The sequence below is a fragment of the Oncorhynchus nerka genome, linkage group LG2 (assembly GCF_034236695.1).
Source record: "Oncorhynchus nerka isolate Pitt River linkage group LG2, Oner_Uvic_2.0, whole genome shotgun sequence".
In the NCBI taxonomy this organism is placed as follows: Eukaryota; Metazoa; Chordata; class Actinopteri; order Salmoniformes; family Salmonidae; genus Oncorhynchus; species Oncorhynchus nerka.
In genome coordinates this window covers 68,900,424-68,925,384 of record NC_088397.1, presented here as the reverse complement: position 1 = coordinate 68,925,384, position 24,961 = coordinate 68,900,424, and the positions used below count along the sequence as shown (strand labels likewise).

Here is a 24,961-nt window from a genome sequence, read left to right as displayed (position 1 = left end):
TACCTGCACAAGCAAACGGACACAAATGAGGCAACATACAAACACAGACCTACTACCATGTATTTAGTTGATCTAATGGTCCTCCCTGGTCTCTTCCCAGCCCACCAACTTCACCAACCCAGTGTACGCCACCCTGTACATGGGAGCCCACAACAGCCGCAACTCCCTGGCCAGCACAGATGAGAATAAGGAGCTTCTGTCACGGGGGGATGAGGAGCCCCTGGTGGACCCGCTAGCATAAACTGTCTATTAGCCTGGGGCGTAACATTCCAAACACACCCCTCTTTTTGCCTTTGAAAGAAAAACAGAAAGAAAATAAACAGAAAAGGCGTGCACACTGTATAAATTGTACAAAAATCGACCTTTTTGTATGTGATTGCAGTATTATATTTTGTCCTTTTACGATTCCTCTGGACAAAAATGAACAAAAACATTTTATAGAATACATTTTTTATTTACTATTTTTGTCCATTTACCTAAATAGCCACTACCTCTGTGCACAAGGAAATGGAAGAAAAAAAACTATTAGAAGAAAAACATAATTGGAGCAATTTGTTTTGTATTAATTGTATAGAGAAAAAAACATTGTTCTATTTAATTTTGTTTGTGTTAATTTTGAGCAGGGGAAGGCGAACTCTGTTTTGTAAGTCGGTACCAATGTTGTCTTGATGACAGTTTTGTCTGCAGGGGTGTAAGACAGGAATAATACAGTACGATTTGTGTACAGCACGTGTAAAATGTCAATACCGGATGGCAACTTATTTCCATATTATTTTCTCAGAAAACTATGTTCATGAAATCGTTTTCTTTCTTGCACAGACAATGTTTTATGGTGTATATACCGTAACTGTAACGCAGGTCAATATATGTTTGTTTCTATCCTTAAGGTGTGTAGGGCTCATGTGATGTTAAAATAGCGTAATCAAAGTGTTGTTGAAGCGACTGAGAATGAGTGACTGACTGATTACTGGTGAGATGTGATGATTATGACGATGTTGAAGATTCCAGGCTTGGGAATGCGTCCATATAGTGGGCAGTGGGTGTGCCCAGTTCCCATGTCACGATGGGACGGACCAGGTATACTGTGAGAAGATGTGACACCTTCGCTGAGAAGGTCACCAATCTGCACCCCTTCAGTGGACTGTGGTGCCAGAGGACAAGTGTCTTAGTTACAGCTGTGTGGATGGACATAGGAGATGGGATAACTAATGGTCTAAGGTATGTTTGTTTTTCGCAGCATTTCCTCATGTGGTTTATGTAAGGGCTTGACTGTTCTCCTGGCCCTGTCAGACGTCAGTACAGATGAATCCTTCTAACCTGAGAAAATGAGTTTTGTGCTTTAATGGTTTTGTAACAGCTCTCTCTGAAGGGCATTCATTTCTTTATTTTTGACTGTTACGTAGCGTTTCCCTCCACTGTTCTTCCTTTAGCCGTTTCTGATCATCTGTCTTTTTGTACCCTGCTAACGCTGTCGTTTTGGTTGCCCTGACGTGTCGGTTGCCTTGACGTGTCTAAGCTCAGCCACTGTGCTGCTTCTGTCAGGTGATCAGACATATTTTAATGCATGTGAGAAAAGGCAAACAAATGTTCAAGTAACTAGAATAACAAATCCATATTTTGCTTACTTGTCAGCAAGTGTTATTTTTGATTTATGCGGTTGCATTTTATTTCATTTTTTTAATTGAAAAGGAGACAAGTACAATCATTTTACTTTAAAGAACATTTTTGCAAAATCATACATGCATTCTTGGATTTAAGTTGTTTTTGATTAGTCCTTGTTTTATGAGAAATTACACAGCTTTTATAGTACAAAATGCATGGAGGCTCAAACCTTATTCTGGAAAGAGAATGTTTGTTTTTGGTAAGAGTACTTTCAAGCTAAATAACAGATTGTTATAAATACAATTTTAAAAACTGTACAGAAAACAATCAACTGGATTTGTGTTCTTTTAGTGCCTTTTATGCTGTCATTTTATTTAGAGTTCGATGTTACATCGTTTGGTCACTTCTGTGGTTGTGTTTTCATATCTAGCTGGACTGGACTAGAGTTTGCATATTGTGGAGGATACAACAATTAATACCAAATTCACCACAAATATAAACAAATGTGAGATCAGTCTTAAATTAACTTTTTATTGTCATTACCAATCATCAAACAAAATTCCACAAACTTGAGTTAATCACACAAGAACACATTTATTGGGCCTTAAGTGAGCAAGTGGATCTGTTTATCTAATAATGAGATCACCAACTGATAATTATAATATGTTGAGGTTGATTTGAAATCTGAATGTTACCATTCTGTTTAAAAGCACTGACATAATCAAACAAGATGAATGTTCCATATTTCGTCATAGCTCACACGTTAGCCTAGATCCAAGCATCTAAAATAAAAATAATACCAGTATACCAATCAGAACTAAATCCCTCGAAAGTTGACATTTGTTTAGACAAATGGCTTCATAAAACAAAGAATCTTAACCAAAAAGGTCCCTGACACCAAAAAACATTTTCCAAGAGACTCTTGTATTGTCATAACCCAGAGAGAGAACAGTAATATGGCAAACAATCAACAAACATCTTGATTCTGTAGTATAGCTTTCCCCTCTCTGTATAATTTTAAAGTATGCAGCTTCGAATCTCAACTGAACTAGTCTTCTGTTCTATTTCCAAAAATGTCTTCATTTGATGCCTTTGGCTTTCAGCTCATCCTTCACTCTGCTCAGGTAGTCATGGTCAGGATAGCCGAAACTGGGCAAACACAAAGCACACACAACTTTGAATTAAACACATTCTCCAATTATTTCTGAGCTTGCTTCTGGTTTAAATCTCATGAGGGATCAATGTTGTTCCCCCAGACAAGGTAGTAGTAGACACTTGACCTGAATTAAGTCAATGCAAAATATACAAACAACATTTATACATGACATAAGAAATGTTAACTATGTTAGTCACTAGAGGCATATAGAAGTTTATTCATATCTATAGTCTTAGATGGTATACTTTTGTGCCCCTCCTCCGATGTTGGTTTTGTGGTGAATGTCATTCCAGGTCACTACGTTTTCTGCCCCAGTGGTTCTGGAGATCCCAACTGTGAAAATCAGCCTCTGATTAAATGCTTTCTTCAGCAGCTTCAGGACCTCATTCCCCTCAATGTTATTGGGTAGATAAGCCCTTCTTTGGGTCCCATAGAAGTGCTTTCCAGGGTTGGGATGTTTCTTCTGAAAACAGACAATGTAAACAAAAACTAATAGCAAAGGCAACAAATGGCTGTGTAAATATAAAACACTGCAGTGGAAATTGGGAGCTAATGTATTGTCAACTTTTACATTTACAGTATAATGAAGAACCTGAGGCTTTTACCGTCTGTTTTCCATCTGGAATATCATAGTCGATAACTATCGTTTCACATTGAGTGAATCCAGGTAGGTTGGTGTAATAAATAGTGTGTGTCATTGTTCCATCAGGCTGGTCTCCCTCCACCTTCCCGTACACATCCTTACACACAGGACAGCTGGGGCCCATGGATTCCACTGACCGCCTCAGACACTCTTTACAAAACTCATGGGTGCACGACAACTTCTCCTTGTTGGTAAATATATCCATGCATATGGGGCATGTCGCTTCTCCAGCTGCTCCCACCTCAGCTGCTCCAGTGTTGAAGTCTTCAGGATACACAATCCTCTGCTTGTCTTCCTCTTTAAACACAGGCCCACCCAGCTTCTCTTCAAGCTCTTTGACAGCAGGGCCTAAATGTTCCGGTAGGCCAATCAGCCTCCAGGGACCGTATTTTTCTCCTGCCCCAACACATTGGTGTCGAGAGCGGATCTTCTCCAGCATATCCCCCACAGTCCGTGCCTGGGTAGTGTCTAGCAGATAGCAGCTCATTGTTGACGTGGCAACCTTCTGGTAGAGGTGCATGAGAGCTCTGATGGCGTGGCTTTCCAGAGAGGCAGTGTGTTGGGACTTGATAGATCTGGTTGTCACTCTGACCTTCCCCTGAGAGGGATTATTCATGAAAACTACTCCAAATTTATTTTGGATTGCTTTTATTTGTTCATCAAATATTTTTTGAATCAGCTCCCAGTGGGCTGGGTCCATGGACAGCCCACTTGACACCAGTGGGTCTTTGATGTCAAGCACAATCTTCTGTGGAATCTCTGTAGATCTCCTTCCAGATCCAAAGGCCTCATCTGTGGAGCTGTGATCCATTCCGAAGGTCTTCACTGTGGAGCTGTGGCCCACCCCAAAAGCCTTCCTGACTGCTACCATGCTCTGCTTCGGCCCAAACACATTGCAACTGTTGGCGGACACATTCAGCACCAGCCTGGACTCCTCATTCTGGATGTTATTCAGCGTATTCTGGAGGTCTTCTAGATTCATGTGTGGCAGATGTGCGGAGATGCTGTGAAAATCACCTGCACACTTCTGGAAGAGGTCAATTAACTCCTGGTAGGCTTCGGGCAGTAGACAATCTCTGCCTGTTTTCTCTGAATCTTCTTTGATGGACACCTTCACATCTGCATTGATTTTGACTCCATTTCTTTTCTCTATGTCCTCCATCTCCTTCTGGTAGGCCTGGTTAATGTACCCGAAGAGGGTCAGTGGGACTGGAAAGCTCATTTCTGTTTGCCCAGGAGCTTCATGGGTGTTCATTCCCTTGTGAGTCATGGTTGGTGTCGCTGCTAAACCATTCCAATCACCTGCTGACCTAGCCTCAGCTTCCTTGATGACCTTGTTCACCTCTCTTTGGAACTTCTCCACTTCCTCAAAGTTCCCAGTAAAGGTCAGTGAGTGATAAGTGTGGTACTGACTGAACCTGGTCTGAAGGGCAACCTGTGCTTCATGTGGGATGCCACTGAGATGAATGATAGTATTTACAGTCATTGGGAGTTTGACCTAGTGGGAAAATATAATATTAAAAAGATTTACATATCTTACATCTATACTTTTTATATTATAGTTGATTTTGAAACTGCAATCAAATAATCAAACATTTACAAAAGCAAAGCCAATTACATCCTGTGGAGTGTGTGATGTTGGAGGAGAGCCATCCATTGAGCTAGGTTTAAAGTCTGATTGGTTCCAGGATGTAGATGGTGCAGTCTTGTGAAACTGCACAGTAGCGGTTGTCTTGGCCTGGTCTTTGAAGATCATCTGTGTTGCCCTCTGATTCAGAAGTACTTTTACATCTTCAATAGGGCAGATTAATATATTAAGATTAACATTAAAAATCAAAAAAGGATTTAAGATAACAGAATAACTGTAACCAAATCAAACATGCTGACATATCTAATAAAATATTAGTTCCCAGATAAAAGCATGCATTTGAGAATTCACTCTGCAACACAATAATGTACTGTTGATGTGAATATTTTCTTCTTAGCAGCACCACCATGGCTTGTTTATCCTCAACATTTAAAATGGGTACTAGGTATTTTTGTAATGAACCTCACATTTGACTCCATCATTCTCACCTGTTGAGGGAGTTATCTTGACCTCAGCCCATGACTCATTGCAATAAAGACCTTTCAAGGTACAATCTGTAGTCTTATCACCAAAGTCTTTATTGAGCCATGACTGGAGAGTTTTCTCTAGTGTAGATTCCCATTTTGGTGGAAGGTCTTTCCTAGGCCACTTCACAGTGACGTAGACTGTAGCCTCATCTGGAGATGCTGATGGCTGCTTTCTCTCTTCAACCTTAGCTTGATTCAGATCCTGAAAAAAATGTCTGAGCATAAATATGGTTGTTGACGCAACAGTTTATTCGGTCCTACAGAGGACCTGTAGTTTAGTAATTGAGTTTCATAGCGGATAATCTCATTTTGCTCCTGGGTACAAATCGGAGCCCGAATTTTCTTTTCTTTTTTTTCTCCTCCTCCAGCAGGAGCATCCACACTCACCTCATTTCCCTCAATATCCTCCTTTGCCCGATACAGATCTGTGCCCTGAAAAAATAAGAGATTAAATATGATTTGGACCTAACAATCAATTTCAACTCCATTTGGACAACAGTCTTAAAAGCTGAGCTGTAGAAAGCATAGCTCTGATAGCTACCTCTGTCATCAGAGCTTTAGAAAAAACATTTCATAAAAAAGAAAGATTATTCTTTAACATGTACTTTACTATATAACATCTTATATGTCATTCAGATATTTAAAAATATATTGTCAACTTGTGGTGTTAACCTGGGGTGGTGTATCCAGTCCTTCTTCAGATTCATCATCTGTCAAATACAGGTCCTGAAGGAATAACTGGACATCAGTATGATGTTGATCTTACCCTAACTTTAATTGTGATTGGTTTTGGTAACTTCATGAAACAGCATTGGATAGTCTATGCAAACAGGTATGATAAAGATAAGATCGCCTGAGTCAGAGACTAGTTGACATGATCATAATTACACTGTTTACTCCTTACCTTTTGCTTATCAGTCAAAACAGTCCTTTGGGTGTGACTGCTAGGACATGAATGTGGCTGTGTTACTATCACTGGCTCCCCACTTGTTCCTGAAGAATAGGTCTAAAAGAGATAGGAGGGGGTTCATATTTTCACTCATCACAGAATAGCACATTTCATAATTGTGGTCTTAAATTATTCCACATAAGACCACACTTCCATTGTGGATAGTGCGGTGCTCTACTGGCAGCCAAGGCTAGGTCAGGCTGCAAGAGAAGAGCGAGATGTGTACGGGTTGTAGATTTTCACATACAGTGCAATTTTCGTTGTGCAGTTTCTCTTCCTGAAGAAATGTGGTTCTCATATAATCGAATTCAAACACAAGCAAACTACTGTTGTTTGGTTCGTCTAGTTCCACATATGTTTTACCTAAAAGGTGGCTAAGTAACATTTAAGTATACCCTCTCATGAATAGCTTTATATTTACATACATTTTAAAGAATGTGGAGGGCTCCGTATAGACATGATTGGTTGACGGTAGGTGGGAGCGGGAGGTCCTGTATAAACACGAACTCACTTCCTTGACCACGACCTTTACAACAACTCTGCTCTGAGCAGCACATTAAGTATGAATGCCCTGACTTCTGTCGAGGCTATATTGCGGTAAATGCTGTACGGCCACTGCAGACATCGGATTGACCATGCAGAGCCTTTAATAACAGCTCTTAGCCATGGTATACTGAACAAAAATATAAAGGCTAAATGTAATGTGTTGTTGGTCCCATGTTTCATGAGCTGAAATAAAACATGAAATGTTCATATGAACAAAAAGCTTATTTCTCTCAAATGTTTTGCACAAATTTGTTTACATCTCTGTTAGTGTGCATTTCTCCTTTGCCAAGATACCCCATCCACCTGACAGGTGTGGCATATCAAGAAGCTTATTAAATAGCATGATCACAGGTGAACCTTGTGTTGGGGACAAAAGGCCAGTCTAAAATGTGCAGGTTTGTCACAACACAATGCCACAGATGTGTCAAGTTTTGAGGGAGCGTGCAATTGGTATGCTAACTGTGGGTATGCCCACCAGAGCTTTTGCCAGATAATTTAATGTTAATTTCTCTACCATAAGCCACCTCTGTCGCCATCCCAGGACCTCCACATCTGTCTTCTTCACCTGTGGGATCATCTGAGACCAGCCACCCAGACAGCTGATGAAACTGAGGAGTATTTCTGTCTCTAATAAAGCCCTTTTGTAGGGCTCCCTAGTGTGTGGACATGGCTCCGAAGCGGACAGGCGTATGCCCTCCTTGCCCACCCATGGCTGTGCCCCTGCCCAGTCATGTGAAATCCATAGATTAGGGCCTAATTCATTTCAATTGACTGATTTCCTTATATGAACTGCAACTCAGTAAAATTGTTGAAATTGTTGCATGCTGTGTTTATTTTTGTTCAGTATATAATGGCAATACACCACACCCCCTCGGGCCTTATTGCTTAAGTATATCCCTGGCTATCCCAGCTGCATCGTTTGATACGGTACTTATGCTATAAACCTGCCCTTGGGAATTGTCATGTGGCCATTGCTGTGATTGGTGCTCTCATGCAGATTCACTGCTACCAGTATCAGGAGAATTTACTGTCTCGAATGTTGCAAGTGCACAATTATCTGTGAAGAAAGTAAGAGATAGTTAGTTCCCTTTGTCCTTTAAGATTAAAAGCTGGAAGGTAGCCTAGTGGTTGAGAGCATTGGGACAGTAACAGATGGCTTGAATCCCTGAGCCAACTAGACGTAAAATCTGTCAATGTGCTTTTGAGCAAGGCACTTAATCCTAAATCGCTCTGGATAAGAATGTCTACTAAGATGATACGTTTAATTAAAAACTGTTAGAAATGGAGAACTTATGTCAAACAACTTATTACTATTACTGCTGTTCAATATCCAAAATAATATACCCATTATATCAAACAAGCTGCTGTTTGGCTAAAAATAAGTTAATGTATAAATATTGTAGCGAATTCATATTCCAGGAACCCGGGTCCAGTGACTGTCAACCCAACGCAGTTACTCTCCAAGAGATCCAAACCTCTTGACCAGGTTGCTAGGTGTTTTTCATTACTAAGTCCCTCCCGCGCCGAGCCATCCCACTTCTGACACCAATGTAATGAATTTGGAAGTAGCCCCGACCGGGACCCTAACCCAACACCTTACATACTGACCACACTGCACTCGTTGCAAAATAAATGTACAGATACATGTTATTCAATCATTGCACCCACACTGCTCGTGTGTGTCAATGAGCATCAGTGTAGCCAGGCGCTACAATAGAACTTGGTTTTACTTGTGAAGCTTGACATGCTGCAAGTCCCACCTCTCCCATCAGTTTTTAGGAGCATATACCTACGTGGGTGATTGATAGGTGAACTGAGGTCCACAGTCCAGTTGGTGGTGGTAATGCACCTTACCGCCATATAAAGTTCAAAGAAGAAGCCTGAAGGAGGAGTTATTACTATAAACTAACTGTTACCATTTTATCTGTGGATTCATTGTTGGAGTAGAGGACCTTGTGCATTTCAGGTAAAATAACAACCCAGTGTTTATATCCCAGGACAAATTTGCAAGCTAGCTAGCATAAATGTTTAATGCTTTTCGACCTGTCCCCAAATGAATATAGTTGGTTCAGAGTTTGTTTTCATATGTCAACCTGCATGTCCTGGTCACGTCTACTAAGGCGGACAAAATCAACATGGAGGAGAGATGCGGTCAGCATGTTATCAGTTACGCCATGAGATCTGAACCTCTTAACGAGTTTCGCTGGGTGTTGCTTTCGGTCGCTGCAATATTAAAGGTACTCATGTATTTGTCCTCAAACCAGCCTACTCACATTATCACCCACTTCCATCATGTCAACGTCATTTTCTGCCATGTTGATTTAAGTCTTCTTGCGTCACCCGGTCAAACTCCGTGTGTCCTACACAGCAGGAAATAGGCCTTTGTTGGATGAATATCATCAATACGAAAATCTCATTGCCGTTATGTGCCAACTCGCGACGCCACAGAAAATAGTATCACTTTCGTTTTACAAGTTGCAACACAGCCCAAGGTTGACGATAGCTTATCTCGATTTAGTAGCCTAAAAAACTCGAGGCTACTAAATCCGAATGAATAAACCTAGTTAGAATATAACGCGTGTAGTTTTAGATTAAAACATAAATGCACATCGAGAATAATACATTGTTCAATTGATTTAATTCGCCGATTATTCAATTGATTAAAAAATAAAACATTATGAACTTGTAATTGTCTATGCGTATTTTATATTTTAACATTACGGCTATGCTATAGTTTATTAAATTGTTTTCGGTGCCAGGTGGGCCCGAAGTTTTGCTAAAATATTGTCTAGGTTACATACCAGGCGTGTACAACTGTCTCCGTTTTTAATGTCCTCTAATTTGTAGACGTGGAAGCGAAAACGAAAGTAACGATGATTCAAGAATGCAACACTATAGCTGGCTAGACGCACTTTCCGTCAAAAGAGGGGTAGTAATCACAGCTATTGTAGCCTATGGCCCATTGTAGGGTTTAATTTGCAAAAATTATTACTCACTGTACTGTATCCGGGGGATGGACCAAAGTAACCACAATCCACATAGACGGTACATAAAAAATACTGTATAGCCTTTATTCTCACGATCCAACTTCCAAACAAAATTCAATTATCGTTTTTTAAAGGTAAATATATTGAGTAAATCGTTAACTCTTTCAATTAATGTGTTGTCGGCGGACTAGTCCAAATAGGCTACTCCTGCCAAAGAGATATTGCATCTAGTCGGGTCCGTGTACTTTCTGGCCAGATGACAGTAGATGACAAAATTTAAAAAACGAGCAAAGGGTCGTTGCTAATTTATTTGATTGAATCTGAAATCAAACAACACACGTTTATTCTATTTTTTTGTCTGAAGGTCATATTAAATAACGAGAAACGAAATAATGATTTCATGTTTTTAATGATCAACAATGGTTCAACCCGTGCACCATAAGTTTTGGCCAGTTAATATTCGTGGCATACTGACAACACAGAAATTATAAATTATTTTTATTTTATTTTTTATCTTACATATTATGTCATCGAATAAACCTTTTTTAATGTATTTTTTTGTTTTAATTTCATTCCAATGATTTGATGATTGACAGTCACTGTAGTGGGTCACGTGTCCAGTCCAAATTGGCTTAGGTCAGTGAGACAGCCACTTCCCCAACTTTTACAACATTAAGCACTTTAACCTGTAGTCTATATAATTGTGGATAGGCTCAATAACATACAACTGATCAACACAAGCTTGAGTTTAGACAACATAACCACTCGATTTTACAGGAAAGCATGAATGTCATTCGATATTCCATTATTGAGGCATTTAATCATGGGGCAGGCAGCCACAGTCTGTTGAAAATCGCGTCATAAGCTAGGATCTACACATGACCCATGGAGAGCAGTTTCTAGTTTTGCCTATTTCAGGATCTGGACGTTTCTGATGAGCCTATAAACTACATCAATAATTATGTATGACATAAAAACTGAGCTCTGTCCGCAGACCTATGAGCATATTGAAACGCTGGTTTATTCCCAGTGCTGAGCTAGTAGTGTAACTGACATGTAACGTTAGTTAATGTTTCATCCCACTCGACTGATGTGAATGAATTAGCTAGCTAGTAGCAGTTGTTCAATCCTAAACTTACTATGGGCTAAGTTAGGATATTATACTGAATTGAATCAACCAGACTCGGGGGTAAAATTCAACATGTTTCTACTCCATCACTGTCCATGTAAAAAGCCACACATTCCTTTTACTGACGTGGTGACGTCATATATCAGTACATCACATCAATACACGACATCCCCCTTTACTTGGATTTGAACTTCAATGTCAACCTGACATACACAACCACACTCATTCTTTACCTGTATAGCAACCTTTGTTACCGAAATCTGAAATCTGTTTTATGTTATTTCTGTTCTCCTAATTTTTTTTTTTTTTATGCAACCTTTATAATAATTAGCCAAGTCAGTTAAGAACACATTCTTATTTACAATGACGGCCTACCCTGGCAAAACCCTAACCCGGACAACGCTGGGCCAATTGTGCGCCGCCCTATGGGATCTACAAACTACAAATACTAGGTATCTGGTTAGACTGTAAACTCTCCTTCCAGACTCACATTAAACATCTCCAATCCAAAATGACTTACTTCATTTGCACACTGTATATAGATTTGTCTATTGTGTTATTGACTGTACCTTTGTTTATCCCATGTTTAACTCTGTGTTGTTGTCGCACTGCTTTGCTTTATCTTGGCCAGGTCGCAGTTGTAAATGAGAACTTATTCTCAACTGGCCTACCTGGTTAAATAAAGGTGAAATAAATAGAATAAAAAATCTAAACCAGAGTCTGTAGTGACGCCTCAATCACTGTGATGCAGTGTCTTAGACCGCTGTGCTACTCAGGGGCCCAAATAGACTTTCCTTTTAAGCTTACTTCTAAGCAAAACAAAACAGTATTGTTATTTTTTTTCTTACTGTAGCAAAACTTTCTGCACCTTTTTTACAACATAATTCAAACATTGAGTCTTTGCATTTGTCCTCCTTTTCCAGTTTATACTGGTTTTCTTTACCCCTTGCAGTGTTAACTTCTGTGGCAGTTTAATTTATCTGTGAAGCCTGACTGGCTTGGGAATCTGTGGTCTTCGTGGTGAACCATAACAGATAGTCTCTGATTTGGATTCAATGTAATATCTCAGAGTAGGACTCTGTTCCACAGTCTCTAGGACTCTGTTCCACAGTCTCTTTCAGTTGTGAGGTGTACTTTATTTGTGGATCTGGTTCCTCAATTGTATACCTCTTCCCAAATGCTTTATTCCTTGAATACCTGGCTCGGATTGGAGATTGAACAACCACATTGTTTCCCTCTTTATTGATCACAGTGTGTGGTGTCTTGTTGAAGGTTGTTGTGAACTTGTCTGTTTTGTGCTGTTTTAGGAGAACCTAATCTCCAATGTCCACGTCAGAGTGTTTGGCTCTGCAAAGGTTGTCTGCATAGATCTTGACTTTACCTTTCTGCTCAGCATCATAGTCCCGTGTCTCCAGGTCACTCTGGGGTGTAGCTATATCTGGAAGCTTCCCCCTAATTTTCCTTTTGATAAGGAGTTCAGCTGGGCTCTTGCTCGTGGTAGAGTGATCAACGGACCTATAGACTGTCACGTACTTGCCTACCTCCCGCTTCCAGTCCAGCCCCTCAGCTAGTGCAATGCGAATCCGTTTCATGAGGGAGACATTTTGCCGCTTCACCATTTGCCTATGCCCATTGTGGCATCATTTTCCCATGCTGAATCCCATTTTCCTGGCAGAAGTTCTGGAACTGGGATAACATGTACTGTGGGCCACAATCCAATCAGATTATAAATGGTAGACCATGACGACTGAAAATAGTCTCCAGACTATCAATTACATTTTCTGCGGTAATAGATTGCATGAGATCATATTGATATTATCTGCTGTAATAGTCTACAACTACTAATATTGAGTGTCCAGTTGGTAGTGGAAACAATAGGTCAGTGGCGACGTCCTGCCACGGCCCATCAGGTAGCACTGTGGGTCTCCGCGGTTCTGGCACATCTGGTCGTACTACAGTCTGACAACCACGTGTCTCTCTGCAGCCTTGTCCATGCCCAGCCACCATACTTTACTCCTGAGATGTTGTTTTGTGCCTACAATGCCCAAATGTCCCTCGTGAGCTAAGGATAGAGACCGAGCGAGGACTGTAAATAGCCTCCAATGCCTTATGATCAGTCGCTAGATCAAATTCCCTGCCATATACATACGGGTGAAGCATGTCACAAGCTCAAACCAATGCAAGGGCCTCACGCTCAGTTTGTGAATATCTGCGTTCACACTCTGACAGACTCGTTACCTGTATTAATGGCACCTGTTTGAACTTGTTATCAGTATAAAAGACACCTGTCCACAACCTCAAACAGTCACACTCCAAACTCCACTATGGCCTAGACCAAAGAGCTGTCAATGGACACCAGAAACAAAATTGTAGACCTTGCACCAGGCTGGGAAGACTGAATCTGCAATAGGTAAGCAGCTTGGTTTGAAGAAATCAACTGTGGGAGCAATTATTAGGAAATGGAAGACATACAAGACCACTGATAATCTCCCTCGATCTGGGACTCCACGCAAGATCTCACCCCGTGGGGTCAAAATGATCACATGAATGGTGAGCAAAAGTCCCAGAACCACACGGGGGGACCTAGTGAATGACCTGCAGAAAGCTGGGACCAAAGTAACAAAGCCTACCATCAGTAACACACTACACCGCCAGGGACTCAAATCCTGCAGTGCCAGACGTGTCCCCCTGCTTAAGCCAGTACATGTCCAGGCCCGTCTGAAGTTTGCTAGAGAGCATTTGGATGATCCAGAAGAAGATTGGGAGAATGTCATATGGTCAGATGAAACCAAAATATAACTTTTTGGTAAAAACTCAACTCGTTGTGTTTGGAGGACAAAGAATGCTTGAGTTGCATCCAAAGAACACCATACCTACTGTGAAGCAAGGGGTTGAAAAAAATCATGCTTTGGGGCTGTTTTTCTGCAAAGGGACCAGGACGACTGATCCGTGTAAAGGAAAGAATGAATGGGGCCATGTATCATGAGATTTTGAGTGAAAACCTCCTTCCATCAGCAAGGGCATTGAAGATGAAACGTGGCTGGGTCTTTCAGCATGACAATGATCCCAAACACACCGCCCGGGCAATGAAGGAGTGGCTTCGTAAGAAGCATTTCAAGGTCCTGGAGTGGCCTAGCCAGTCTCCAGATCTCAACCCCATAGAAAATCTTTGGAGGGGGTTGAAAGTCCGTGTTGCCCAGCAACAGCCCCAAAACATCACTGCTCTAGAGGAGATCTGCATGGAGGAATGGGCCAAAATACCAGCAACAGTGTGTGAAAACGTTTGACCTCTGTCATTGCCAGCAAAGGGTATATAACAAAGTATTGAGAAACTTTTGTTATTGAGCAAATACTTATTTTCCACCATAATTTGCAAACAAATTAATTAAAAATCCTACAATGTGATTTTCTGGATTTTTTTTCTCATTTTTTCTGTCATAGTTGAAGTGTACCTATGATGAACATTACAGGCCTCTCTCATCTTTTTAAATGCAAATTAATTACTTAAAAACAATAAAATGTGACTTTCTGGATTTTTGTTTTAGATTCCGTTTCTCACAGTTGAAGTGTACCTATGATAAAAATTACAGACCTCTACATGCTTTGTAAGTAGAAAACACTGCCGATTTTGCAGGTTATCAAATTCTCCCCACTGTAATTGTATGTGTGGGGTACAGAGATGAGGTAGTCATTCAAAATCATGTTAAACACTATTATTGCACACAGAGTGATTCCATACAACTTATTACTTGTTAACTAAATCTTTACTCTTGAACTTATTTAGGCTTGCCATAACAAAGGGGTTGAATACTTGTTGACTGAAGACATTTCAGCTTTTAATTTTAAATTAATTTGTAAACATTTCTAAAAACATAATTCCACTTTGACATAAGGTGTAGGCCAGTGACACAAATTTTACATTCAGGCTGTAACACAACAAAATGTGGACAATGTCAAGATGTGTGTGAATACTTCCTGATGGTACTGTGACAATAATGCCCTTATTTGCTGTATACTTTGGAAGTAGGCCTATTGGAATTAGGTTAAGGCAGATTCTATAGTAAAAAACAATGGCAAACTTGATATAAAGTACTTGGAGGTGTTGGCAGAATGTTTATGTGCTGTATTTGACATTTACTGAAAGAAAAAAAACAATTGCAAAATGTTGTGGACCTGTAAACAGATTCAATATTTTGTTTAATTTTTCCCTAAACTAAACATGCGGCACTGCCTGCGGATTCTGAAACATTGTCTTGTATGTCTACTCCAAAAATGAAAAAAGATCAGTAGGCATAGGTAGCCTAAACACTTCAAAGCAAAAAGATTGTCTGTTCATCTGTTAAATTCTACTGTATAGAGCATCTGAAAGGGAGCGACGTTTAGAAGGTGTGCGTATCGCATGGTCTAAAGGGTGCAGGAAGCTAAGCACATTCTAAAGTCAAGCAATTAAAAAAAAAAATGCCAACGTTTGCATGAATACTGGCACTCACACATTTTGGGGTATGTTTTGTACTGACACACGGTTTATAAATTAGGCCCCTGAACAAGCTCAGGGGTGTCAAAAAAATGTTTTCCCCCCGGGTCCACATTTAGTCTGCAACGAGGTCTGGAGGACCATAATGTGTTATTTCGTTTCCTTACAAATTTGCAAAGAATTGTCCACTAATTTCTGATGCTCCCTGACTATCTAGCTTTCATTTTGTGGATTATTAGCGAGCTGGACACAGTCAAACTCTATGAATGTAGGTCCATTATCATTTCAAAGTATATTGAGATTGTTCCCCCCCAAAAAATAAAGTATTGTGCTGTCGAACATACGGGGGCCTCATGTTTGACATGGGGGGTGGCTTATTCACTGCTATGCTAGCTAGCTAGTTTATATTTTAGTTAGCTAGGTTCCCACGCTTGCCATGCCAGGTGTGCCTAACTGTGGCATGCCTTTTTTTTTGCCTAGTGTCATGTGACTAACCCTGCATTTCCAGCTAGCTACTAGGTCAGAGAGGAGGGGGACACCTTGACAAAAGCAATTTTACAGAAAAGGTATTTATGATGCTGCAAGTTGACATCAGGTTGTTGCCGTCCAGGTTTTCACTTCTCAGGGCTACAGATTGGTTCTGTAGTTACCGCTGATCGTTATCATGTAAGTAAGACTGCAACAGTTATAAAAGACTCATGTATGATCGATAAGACCACATAATTTTTGGGGTGCAAAAACTTTATTTGACTGCCATGATGCACACTGATTTTAGGATAATCTTTTTCAGATTTGAATTGAATTCAGTGCAATTGAAATACATTCTATTCAGTCATAAAACAGGTTGAAATTGAATTGAATCTGAAAGGCACACTTCAGGATACCAAAGAATATATCCCATTTACTACTTCAATTCAAATTCACAAATTTGATTGGAATTTGAGGCATTCATTTCATTCTGAATTGAGCACAACCCTGCTAGAAAGGATGAATATATGCACAATTGTAATGTGTTAAAAAAAAAACAAAGATACACATCAAAACAAATGTAAAACACAAAGCAGCATAGCAACACAGGGCAAGTAAAGATATATGATGTAGCAGAATGGAATGGAATGCATGTATGACAATGAATTAGTCAAATACAAATGGCAACAGAAATACTTTTTTTGTATTAGTTAGAAATTAATAACTGTATCAGAGTGCCTTGATAATTGGCTGAATTTCGCATGGATAGCAGTACTGTTTACATATATATATATATATATATATAATATAAACCTTTAACTAGGCAAGTCAGTTAAGAACAAATTCTTATTTACAATGACTGCCTAGGAACAGTGGGTTAACTGCCTGTTCAGGGGCAGAAGGACAGATTTGTACCTAGTCAGCTCGGGAATTTGAATTTGCAACCTTTCGGTTACTAGTCCAACGCTCTAACCACTAGGCTACCCTGCCGCCCCATTGGTACAGTATATACTATAGAAGTCTCTGTGATAACATAAGGCAAAGTAAAATCAATGCTCTTTTAATAAGGGAGGTTCCTAACTAGACACTGAGTAAAAGATTTGGGTTAAAGTGTACTGTTCACCGGACGTGCTACCTTGTCCCGGACCTGATTTTTCTCTCTCAATCCGCAAGGACTCATACTATACTTAACATTTTACTTCCTCATTATCCTTCTATTAGTATTAACATACTTAACAATTTTCCACAGCAAACATCATTCCATAATATAATGGAATTCACTGATATCTTCCAAAATTATTGTTACTTTGCTTACAAGTTATTTGATAATACCAATCTGATACCGTATACTGACAACGCATGCTGGTCCCTATTCACTTCCTGGATCAGGCAAGAGTCTCTTTACCTTGATAATATTAACTCCTTCCTTACTGATATTACTTTAGCAAGATAAATGCATGTAGCGATCGTTCATTAGTACATTAACCTTTAACGTACATAACCTTCATATGATCTTCAAATATCCCTAACAAGTTATTAATGTAAACTTCAAAAGTAACCTTAATAAACGGGTATAACCCTCATCAGTTCTTAAAGTATGCAGGTATAATCTTCAACCTTTTCATAAGTATGTACACATTTTGACCTTAACTATTAATACTAGGTATAAACTTCAGATGAAACTATATAATACAGACTTTCTCCTGGTTCAATCCAGGTTCTGACCTATTGAGCCCTGTCTTTAGTGATAATATTGATATGTGGATATTTAGAGATAGACATTAACAGGTGATAGGACAGGGAAGGCTGCAGCAGTGGTAGGTGGGGGAAGGCATCGGCGTGAGTTAGGCTGTACAGGTGAACTTTAACCCTGTGGTATGACAGATCCACTATTCAGCTTCCTGTTTCAAGTCAAACCTGGGGGAGGGGAGGAGGATTAAGTAGTTGATCTCCAATGAGAAGATGCAAACATAATAACAGTACAAATGTACACATTTCGGCCAAGCGACCTTTACACTCACAATCAATAAGGGCTAAATTCAATCCGGAGCGCGGAAGATCTGCGTAATAGCGTGATTGAGATTTAAAGGTATTTTCTGATTGAGCCGACATATGCAGTGTTTACCGTGACTGCAGTCTCCACAAACGTGGGAACATTGCCTTTCAATTTCAGATCTTCCCCATTCCGGATTGAATCTAGGCACTAGTCGCCCACTTTCTGTTTTATGGCTACTACTCACCATTCTGTGACCCCTGAGGCCAGGTCAATCTGAGCCAGCTCTATCTGCACCTGAAAAAGACAGTTTGGTGTTAATATGTATTAGTATACACCATTCTAAACAAGTGGTATTTACATAATACTGTTATGATTTTGCTTGAGTAGAACAGAAGCATGAATCATCATCTGCACCAGGTGAGAAAGGTGTGCATTGCTTGTAAAAAGTACAGACTCTCATGTTCACTCCGAAGTTACCAAGCTGATAGTACAGTAGGATGAGTACAGTATAGCCATAATAGCAGAAGCAGTAATCCAAATCCTGGCTGACCTGTCCAATGAGATCGCTGCTCCTGAAGGAGGCTTTGCTGTTCTTCACTGACACACTCAGATGCCTGCGCCTGGCCTCCTCCACAGACAGCTCAAACTCAAACCTACACAGAGAGACAGGAGGAAAATACTGTTACATTCTGCTGCCACAGGTTCAAATTACTCTGTTGACTGGTGCACACACAATCATTGTGGGGACCTAAAATTGATTTGCATTAAAAAGCCTGTTTTCCCTAAACATGACCCCTAATCTTAAAATAGCCTTTGTCCTCATGGGGACCTGAGAAATGTCCCCACGAGAGAGAATCTTCCTTGGTTAATATCCTTGTGGGGACTTCCAGTACACACGAGGATCATAACTAACACACACACACACCAGGGTTTCCGTTAGCTGGTAATTGACGGCTTTTGGCAGATAAAATAAAAAACCTTTATTTAACCAGGTAGGCAAGTTGAGAACAAGTTCTCATTTACAATTGCGACCTGGCCAAGATAAAGCAAAGCAGTTCGAGACCCAGAGTTATGCTTTGCACATTATTATTTTAACATTTCTTCAAGCTCTGTCAAGTTGGTTATTGATCATTGCTAGACAGCCATTTTCAAGTCTTGCCATAGAGTTTCAAGAAGATTTAAGTCAAAACTGTAACTAGACCCCTCAGGAACATTCAATGTCATCTTGGTAAGCAACTCCAGGGTATATTTGGCCTTGTTTTAGGTTATTTTCCTGCTGAAAGGTGAATTTGTCTCCCAGTGTCTGTTGGAAAGCAGAGTGAACCAGGTTTTCCTCTAGGATTTTGCCTGTGTTTATCTCTATTCCATTTTGTTTTATCATTAAAAAAATCCCTAGTCCTTGCCAATGGCAAGCGGGGCGGCAGAGTAGCCTAGTGGTTAAATCCCTGAGCTGACAAGGTACAAATCTGTCGTTCTGCACCTGACCAGGCAGTTAACCCACTGTTCCTTCATTGAAAATAATAATTTGTTCTTAACTGACTTTCATAGTTAAATAAAAAAATAAACACCCATAACATGATCCAGCCATGCTTGAAAATATGAAAAGTGGTACTCAGTGATGTGTTGTGTTTGCCCCAAACATACCACTTTTTATTCAGGACATAAACGTAATTACTTTGCAGGTTAATTTAGTATCTTATTGCAAACAAGATGCATGTTTTTGAATATTTGTATTCTGTACAGGCTTTCTTCTTTTCACTGTCAATTAGGTTAGTATTGTGGAGTAACTACAATGTTTATCCATTCTCAGTTTTTTCCAATCACAGCCATTAACTATTTTAAAGTCACCATTGACCTTATTGTGAAATCCCTGAGCGGTTTCCATCCTCTCCGGCAACTGAGTTAGAAAGGATGCAGGTATCCTTGTAGTGACTGAGTGTATTGATACACCATCCAAAGTGTTATCAATAACTTCACAATGCTCAAAGGGATATTCAATGTTTGTTTATAATCTACCAATAGGTGCCCTTCTTTGCGAGGCATTTGGAAAACCTCCCTTGTCTTTGTGGTTGAATCTGTGTTTGAAAATAACTGCTCAACAGAGGGACCTTACAGATAATTATATGTGTGGGGTACAGAGATGAGGTAGTCATTCAAAAATCATGTTAAACACTTATTGCACAGAGTGAGTCCACGCAATTTATTATATGACTTGTTAAGCACATGTTTACTCCTGAACTTATTTAGGCTTGCCATAACAAAGGGGTTGAGTACTTATGGACTCAAGACATTTCAGCTTTTAATTTTCAATTAATTTCAAAAATTCCACTTTGACATTATGGGGTATTTTTCATATCTCAATTGGATCAATTTTCAACTCAGGCTGTAACTCAATACTTTCTGAAGGCACTGTTCTCAGCACTGTTCTCAGCACTGTTCTCAGCACTGTTCTCAGCACTATTCTCTCACTCCTTGCATGTTGCCTTACATGCGCGCTGCTGATGAGACAGTGAGAGAGAAGCCTTGGGTTACTGTTGATTGCGAAGATGGAGGCCTTCCTCATTGAAATAAAACAAAAGGTAGAGAGTATGCCTATAGTGAAAAGCCTACAAGGGGAAAGTCCTCCGAATGGACAAGTTTTCATGTTGTAGTGGATAAAAATGAGAAGAACGTTGGTGTGTCTAAATTGCAGGCTACTGTGCAATTCACTATGCAGGTAGGATGCCATTTTTAACTTTTTTAATTACATTTTTATTATTGTAGGCCTATTTACTATCTAAACCAGTTCTTTAAATATACAAAACATGTTTTGTTTCATTCTGTTGAGACATTTTCTTTGACCAAATTAAGTTCCAATTGTAATGTTTGCCGCAATATAATATCCTGCTCGTATTTTCCCTGTAAACAATTGCTTGACTTACTATTTATTTTACCCTAATAAAGTTTAGAAACTTTTGTTAAGGTTTGGTGTGGCTATTAGCCTGTTGATATAAAGGCAGTGTATACTGGCGCTCCAACTGACTTCGACAGTTGATCTTGAGGTGATGAATGTTTTAGGTCTACCAGTGTTACTCCTATAATCTAACAACATAATGTTTATCTTTATAGAAAATGTACGAATTAGCGTCTTTCTGTACACCTATATCTGTATAGCAGAAGCCTATCTGACAAGGATAAAGAAAAGCATGTCGGTGTCGTAGCCACCGGCATATTTATCTCTATCGTACAGCTGAACTGTGAGGTGGACAATTATTGTTTTAGGAAAATAAAAACGAATAAGGCAATATAGATTGTATATGCTACACATCGAAACACAAGGAATTGTATTTTGGCAATTTTGTTATAGGCTGTTTTTAAGGACATGTAAATGTGGCTCACTTGGCCCTTGTTTATTGACGGTGCTGGCTGAGAGAGTGGACGCCCTGGGATATGCACTCAATGCACCCAATGCATATCGATGACCGGTCAATTTCTCAAAAGTCCAATAAATGAAAATCCTCTGTCGCTTGTCGTGCGCCGCATTTTCCTAACGGAAACCCTGACACACACACACCAATGCTGATAACATCACACACCTTTCGTTATATTCTGGGTTGAGGTCTCTCTTCTTGATGCTTGTCTTCCTCTTGGTGGCCTTGTTTTTGTCGGGCAGCAGCATGAGGGAGACGTAGGTGTCTAGACCGTCTTTACTGGGCGACTCCAGATCCCTATACACAAACGCATAACATGTGATCCATGGCCTTAAAAAGTCTTGTCAATTGGTAAGGTAAGAGAAAGAGGTACAGTATGAGGATTTTTTTTTAAATGTATGATAGGGATATCATTACAGGAAGGGACCCCTTCTTTAGTAATGAGTTTAAAGCTATGCTATATGTAAGGGGCAGTAGTTTTTGCTGACCATCATATCACCTAACAAACTCTGGGCTCTTGCTATATGACATGGTGGAGATATGAATGATGCAAACCTGCAGGCGTGGACTGTGATGGTCAGTTTCTTCTTCTTTGAGGCATAGGAGAGAGACAGCTTCACCTGCCCACAGTTTCCTGCAGCACACGGAAGAATTCCATGACCTATCAGGTCCACCATTTTAGATTCCAGAATCTGTTGAAAGATACATTTCGTAAGTAGTCATTTCAACAAAAACAATTGAGGTTATAGAAGTGTGTGTCTGTGTGTAACCTTGAGTTCAGCCCTCAGTAGAATCTGACTGTCAGGTGAGGCTCCATCCAGACTCAGCCACTGATCCAGGACCAGATCTGGTTGTGACAGCAGCTCTCTGACTGGTACCACCAGAGAGCCCATCGCCTGATCCCAAGCACTGGAGAGCTGCATGTAGAGAGATGGGTCATTGACAATAGACATACTTTAGTTTCTCAATCTGTAATATGCTGCAGTGTTAATTTTGACAGATATTATGTAGTCATTTCATCCTTTGTTAGTTTCAGTTATCAGTCAACTAAAACTGGAAAATGTTTGTCTCGTTTTAGACATAGCTATTTTAGTCACAGAATAGTCTGTGCATTTTTTTCCTATTACATAATGAATATTTAGCCTACCACTAACTTCCATCATGTGCACATTCAGATAGCCTTGTGCAACTAGGCCTACTATCCCCATGTTTTAAGAAATGTTAGCAAATTTATTGAAAATGAAATACATAAGTATTCACACGCCTTTGCAATGACACTCCAAATTGAGCTCAGTTGCATCCATCATTGGGTAATGGAAAAAATATGGAAGTACCCAGACTCTGCCTATGCCTAGAGCTGGCCGTCCGACCAAACTGAGCAACTGGGCAAGGGAGGTGACCAAGAACCCAATGACCACTCTGAAACTACAGAATTCCATGGCTGAGATGGGAGAACCTGCCAGAAGGACAAGTCTCAACAGCATTTCACCAATCTGAGCTTTATGGGAGTGTGGCCAGAAGGAAACCACTCCTGAGAAAAAGGCACATGACAGACTCTGAGCTATGGCAAAATACTATGTGGTCGAATGAGACATAAATCTGACTCCTAATATTATTTTTCCCATAGGACCGCGCAACTGAAAGATGTAAATTCTGCCAATGAAAGGAAACTTGACTTGTAACTAACCAACTATACGGAATAAAACATGGAAAGTGTTGGTCTTATATTTCATGAGCTGAAATAAAAGATGCCAACAGTTTTCCATACACACAAAAACCTTATTTCTCTCAAATGTGTGTACTTCACTGTTAGTGAGCATTTCTCCTTTGCCAAGATAATCCATCCACCAGACAGATGTGGCATATCAAGAAGCTGATTCAACAGCACGATCATTACACAGGTGCACCTTGTGCTGGGGACAATAAAAGGCCCCTCTAAAATGTGCAGTTTTGTCACACAACACAATGCCACAGATCTCAACTTTTGAGGGAGCATGCAATTGTCATGCTGACAGCAGGATTGTCCACCTGAGCTGTTGCCAGAGAATGTAATGTTTACTCTCTCTCTTACTGCGGTCCGAATGTCATGACAAATAAAATGTCAGTCTCACGTGTAATTTTGATCGTCAACAAAAATTAAGAGTAATTTGTAATAGTTTTCCAGGGCATCTCGGCTTGTTATGAAACAGACCTTTTTCAGGACCCTGTCTAAAGATAATTCGTAAAAATCCAAATGATTTAACAGATCTTCATTGTAAAGGGTTTAAACACTATTTCCCATGCTTGTTCAATGAACCACAAACAATTAATGCGCATGCACCTGTGAAACGGTCGTTAAGACACTAACAGCTTACAGGCGGTAGGCAATTAAGGTCACAGTTGTGAAAACTTAGGACACTAAAGAGGCCTTTCTACTGACTGAAAAACACAAAAAGAAATATGCCCAGGGTCCCTGCTCATCTGTGTGAACGTGCCTTAGGCCTTAGGCATGCTGCAAGGACGCATGAGGACTGCAGATGTGGCCAGGGCAATGAATTGCAATGTAAGTACTGTGAGACGCCTAAGACAGCGCTACAGGGAGACAGGACGGACAGCTGATCGTCCTCGCAGTGGCAGACCACGTGTAACAACACCTGCACAGGATCGGTACATCCAAACATCACACCTGCGGGACAGGTACAGGATGGCAACAACTGCCCGAGTTACACCAGGAAAGCACAATCCCTCCATTAGTCCTCACACTGTCCACTATAGGCTGAGAGAGGCTGGACTGAAGGCTTGTAGGCCTGTTGTAAAGGCAGGTCCTCACCAGACCTCAACGGCAACAACGTCGCCTATGGGCACAAACCCACCGTCGCTGGACCAGACAGGACTGGCAAAAAGTGCTCTTCACTGACAAGTCGCGGTTTTGTCTCACCAGGGGTGATGGTCGGATTTGCGTTTATCATCGAAGGAATGAGTGTTACACCGAGGCCTGTACTCTGGAGCGGGAGCGATTTGGTGGTTGAGGGTCCGTCATGGTCTGGGGCAGTGTGTCACAGCATCATCGGACTGAGCTTGTTGTCATTGCAGGCAATCTCAATGCTGTGCGTTACAGAGAAGACATCCTCCTCCCTCATGTGGTACCCTTCCTGCAGGCTCATCCTGACATGACCCTCCATCATGACAAGCCACCAGCCATACTGCTCGTTCTGTGAGTGAGTTCCTGCAAGACAGGAATGTCAGTGTTCTGCCATGGCCAGCGAAGAGCCCAGATCTCAATCCCAGGTGCCTTGGTGGAAGAGTGGGGTAACATCTCACAGAAAGAACTGGCAAATCTGGTGTAGTCCATGAGGAGGAGATGCACTGCAGTACTTAATGCAGCTGGTGGCCACACCAGATAGTGACTGTTACTTTTTATTTTGACCCCCCCCCATTCCATTTCTGTTAGTCACATGTCTGTGGAACTTGTTCAGTTTGTCTCAGTTGTTGAATCTTGTTATGTTC

At 40.5% G+C, this 24,961-nt stretch overlaps 3 protein-coding genes across 5 annotated transcripts in view; 1 reads left to right on the top strand and 2 right to left on the bottom strand.

Moving 5' to 3' along the window:
- Nucleotides 1–2,491, top strand: part of LOC115140535 (low-density lipoprotein receptor-related protein 1-like) — a 44,539-nt gene extending 42,048 nt beyond the window's left edge. The window contains exon 44 of the mRNA XM_065021815.1: nucleotides 101–2,491. Within this exon, the coding sequence (XP_064877887.1) occupies nucleotides 101–241 (141 nt within the window). The 3' untranslated portion in view covers nucleotides 242–2,491. The remainder of the gene's footprint in view (nucleotides 1–100) is intronic.
- On the bottom strand, nucleotides 2,120–10,205 carry LOC115140586 (E3 ubiquitin-protein ligase DTX3L-like). Of its 3 annotated transcripts, none has more exons than XM_029678939.2 (10): nucleotides 10,008–10,205; nucleotides 9,285–9,371; nucleotides 6,421–6,522; nucleotides 6,189–6,242; nucleotides 5,904–5,948; nucleotides 5,478–5,718; nucleotides 5,020–5,192; nucleotides 3,364–4,899; nucleotides 3,004–3,221; nucleotides 2,120–2,751 (listed from the first exon to the last, which is right to left on the bottom strand). In XM_029678939.2, exons 2-10 carry the CDS (start codon nucleotides 9,324–9,326, stop codon nucleotides 2,682–2,684), a joined length of 2,481 nt encoding a protein of 826 aa, XP_029534799.2. In that variant the 5' UTR covers nucleotides 9,327–9,371; nucleotides 10,008–10,205; the 3' UTR covers nucleotides 2,120–2,681. The 3 variants fall into 3 exon arrangements, with proteins under 3 accessions (XP_029534799.2, XP_029534790.2, XP_064857942.1); XM_029678930.2 differs by lacking the exon at nucleotides 10,008–10,205 and adding an exon at nucleotides 9,813–9,980; XM_065001870.1 differs by lacking the exon at nucleotides 10,008–10,205 and having other exon boundaries at nucleotides 9,285–9,391.
- A 6,116-nt stretch (nucleotides 10,206–16,321) lies between these two features.
- LOC115140604 (uncharacterized) overlaps nucleotides 16,322–24,961 on the bottom strand; it is an 82,510-nt gene continuing 73,870 nt past the window's right edge. The window contains exons 82-87 of the mRNA XM_065021814.1: nucleotides 22,246–22,392; nucleotides 22,031–22,167; nucleotides 21,641–21,772; nucleotides 18,616–18,718; nucleotides 18,310–18,359; nucleotides 16,322–17,986 (exon numbers count right to left, since the gene is read on the bottom strand). Of these exons, the coding sequence (XP_064877886.1) occupies nucleotides 17,959–17,986; nucleotides 18,310–18,359; nucleotides 18,616–18,718; nucleotides 21,641–21,772; nucleotides 22,031–22,167; nucleotides 22,246–22,392 (597 nt within the window). The 3' untranslated portion in view covers nucleotides 16,322–17,958. The remainder of the gene's footprint in view (nucleotides 17,987–18,309; nucleotides 18,360–18,615; nucleotides 18,719–21,640; nucleotides 21,773–22,030; nucleotides 22,168–22,245; nucleotides 22,393–24,961) is intronic.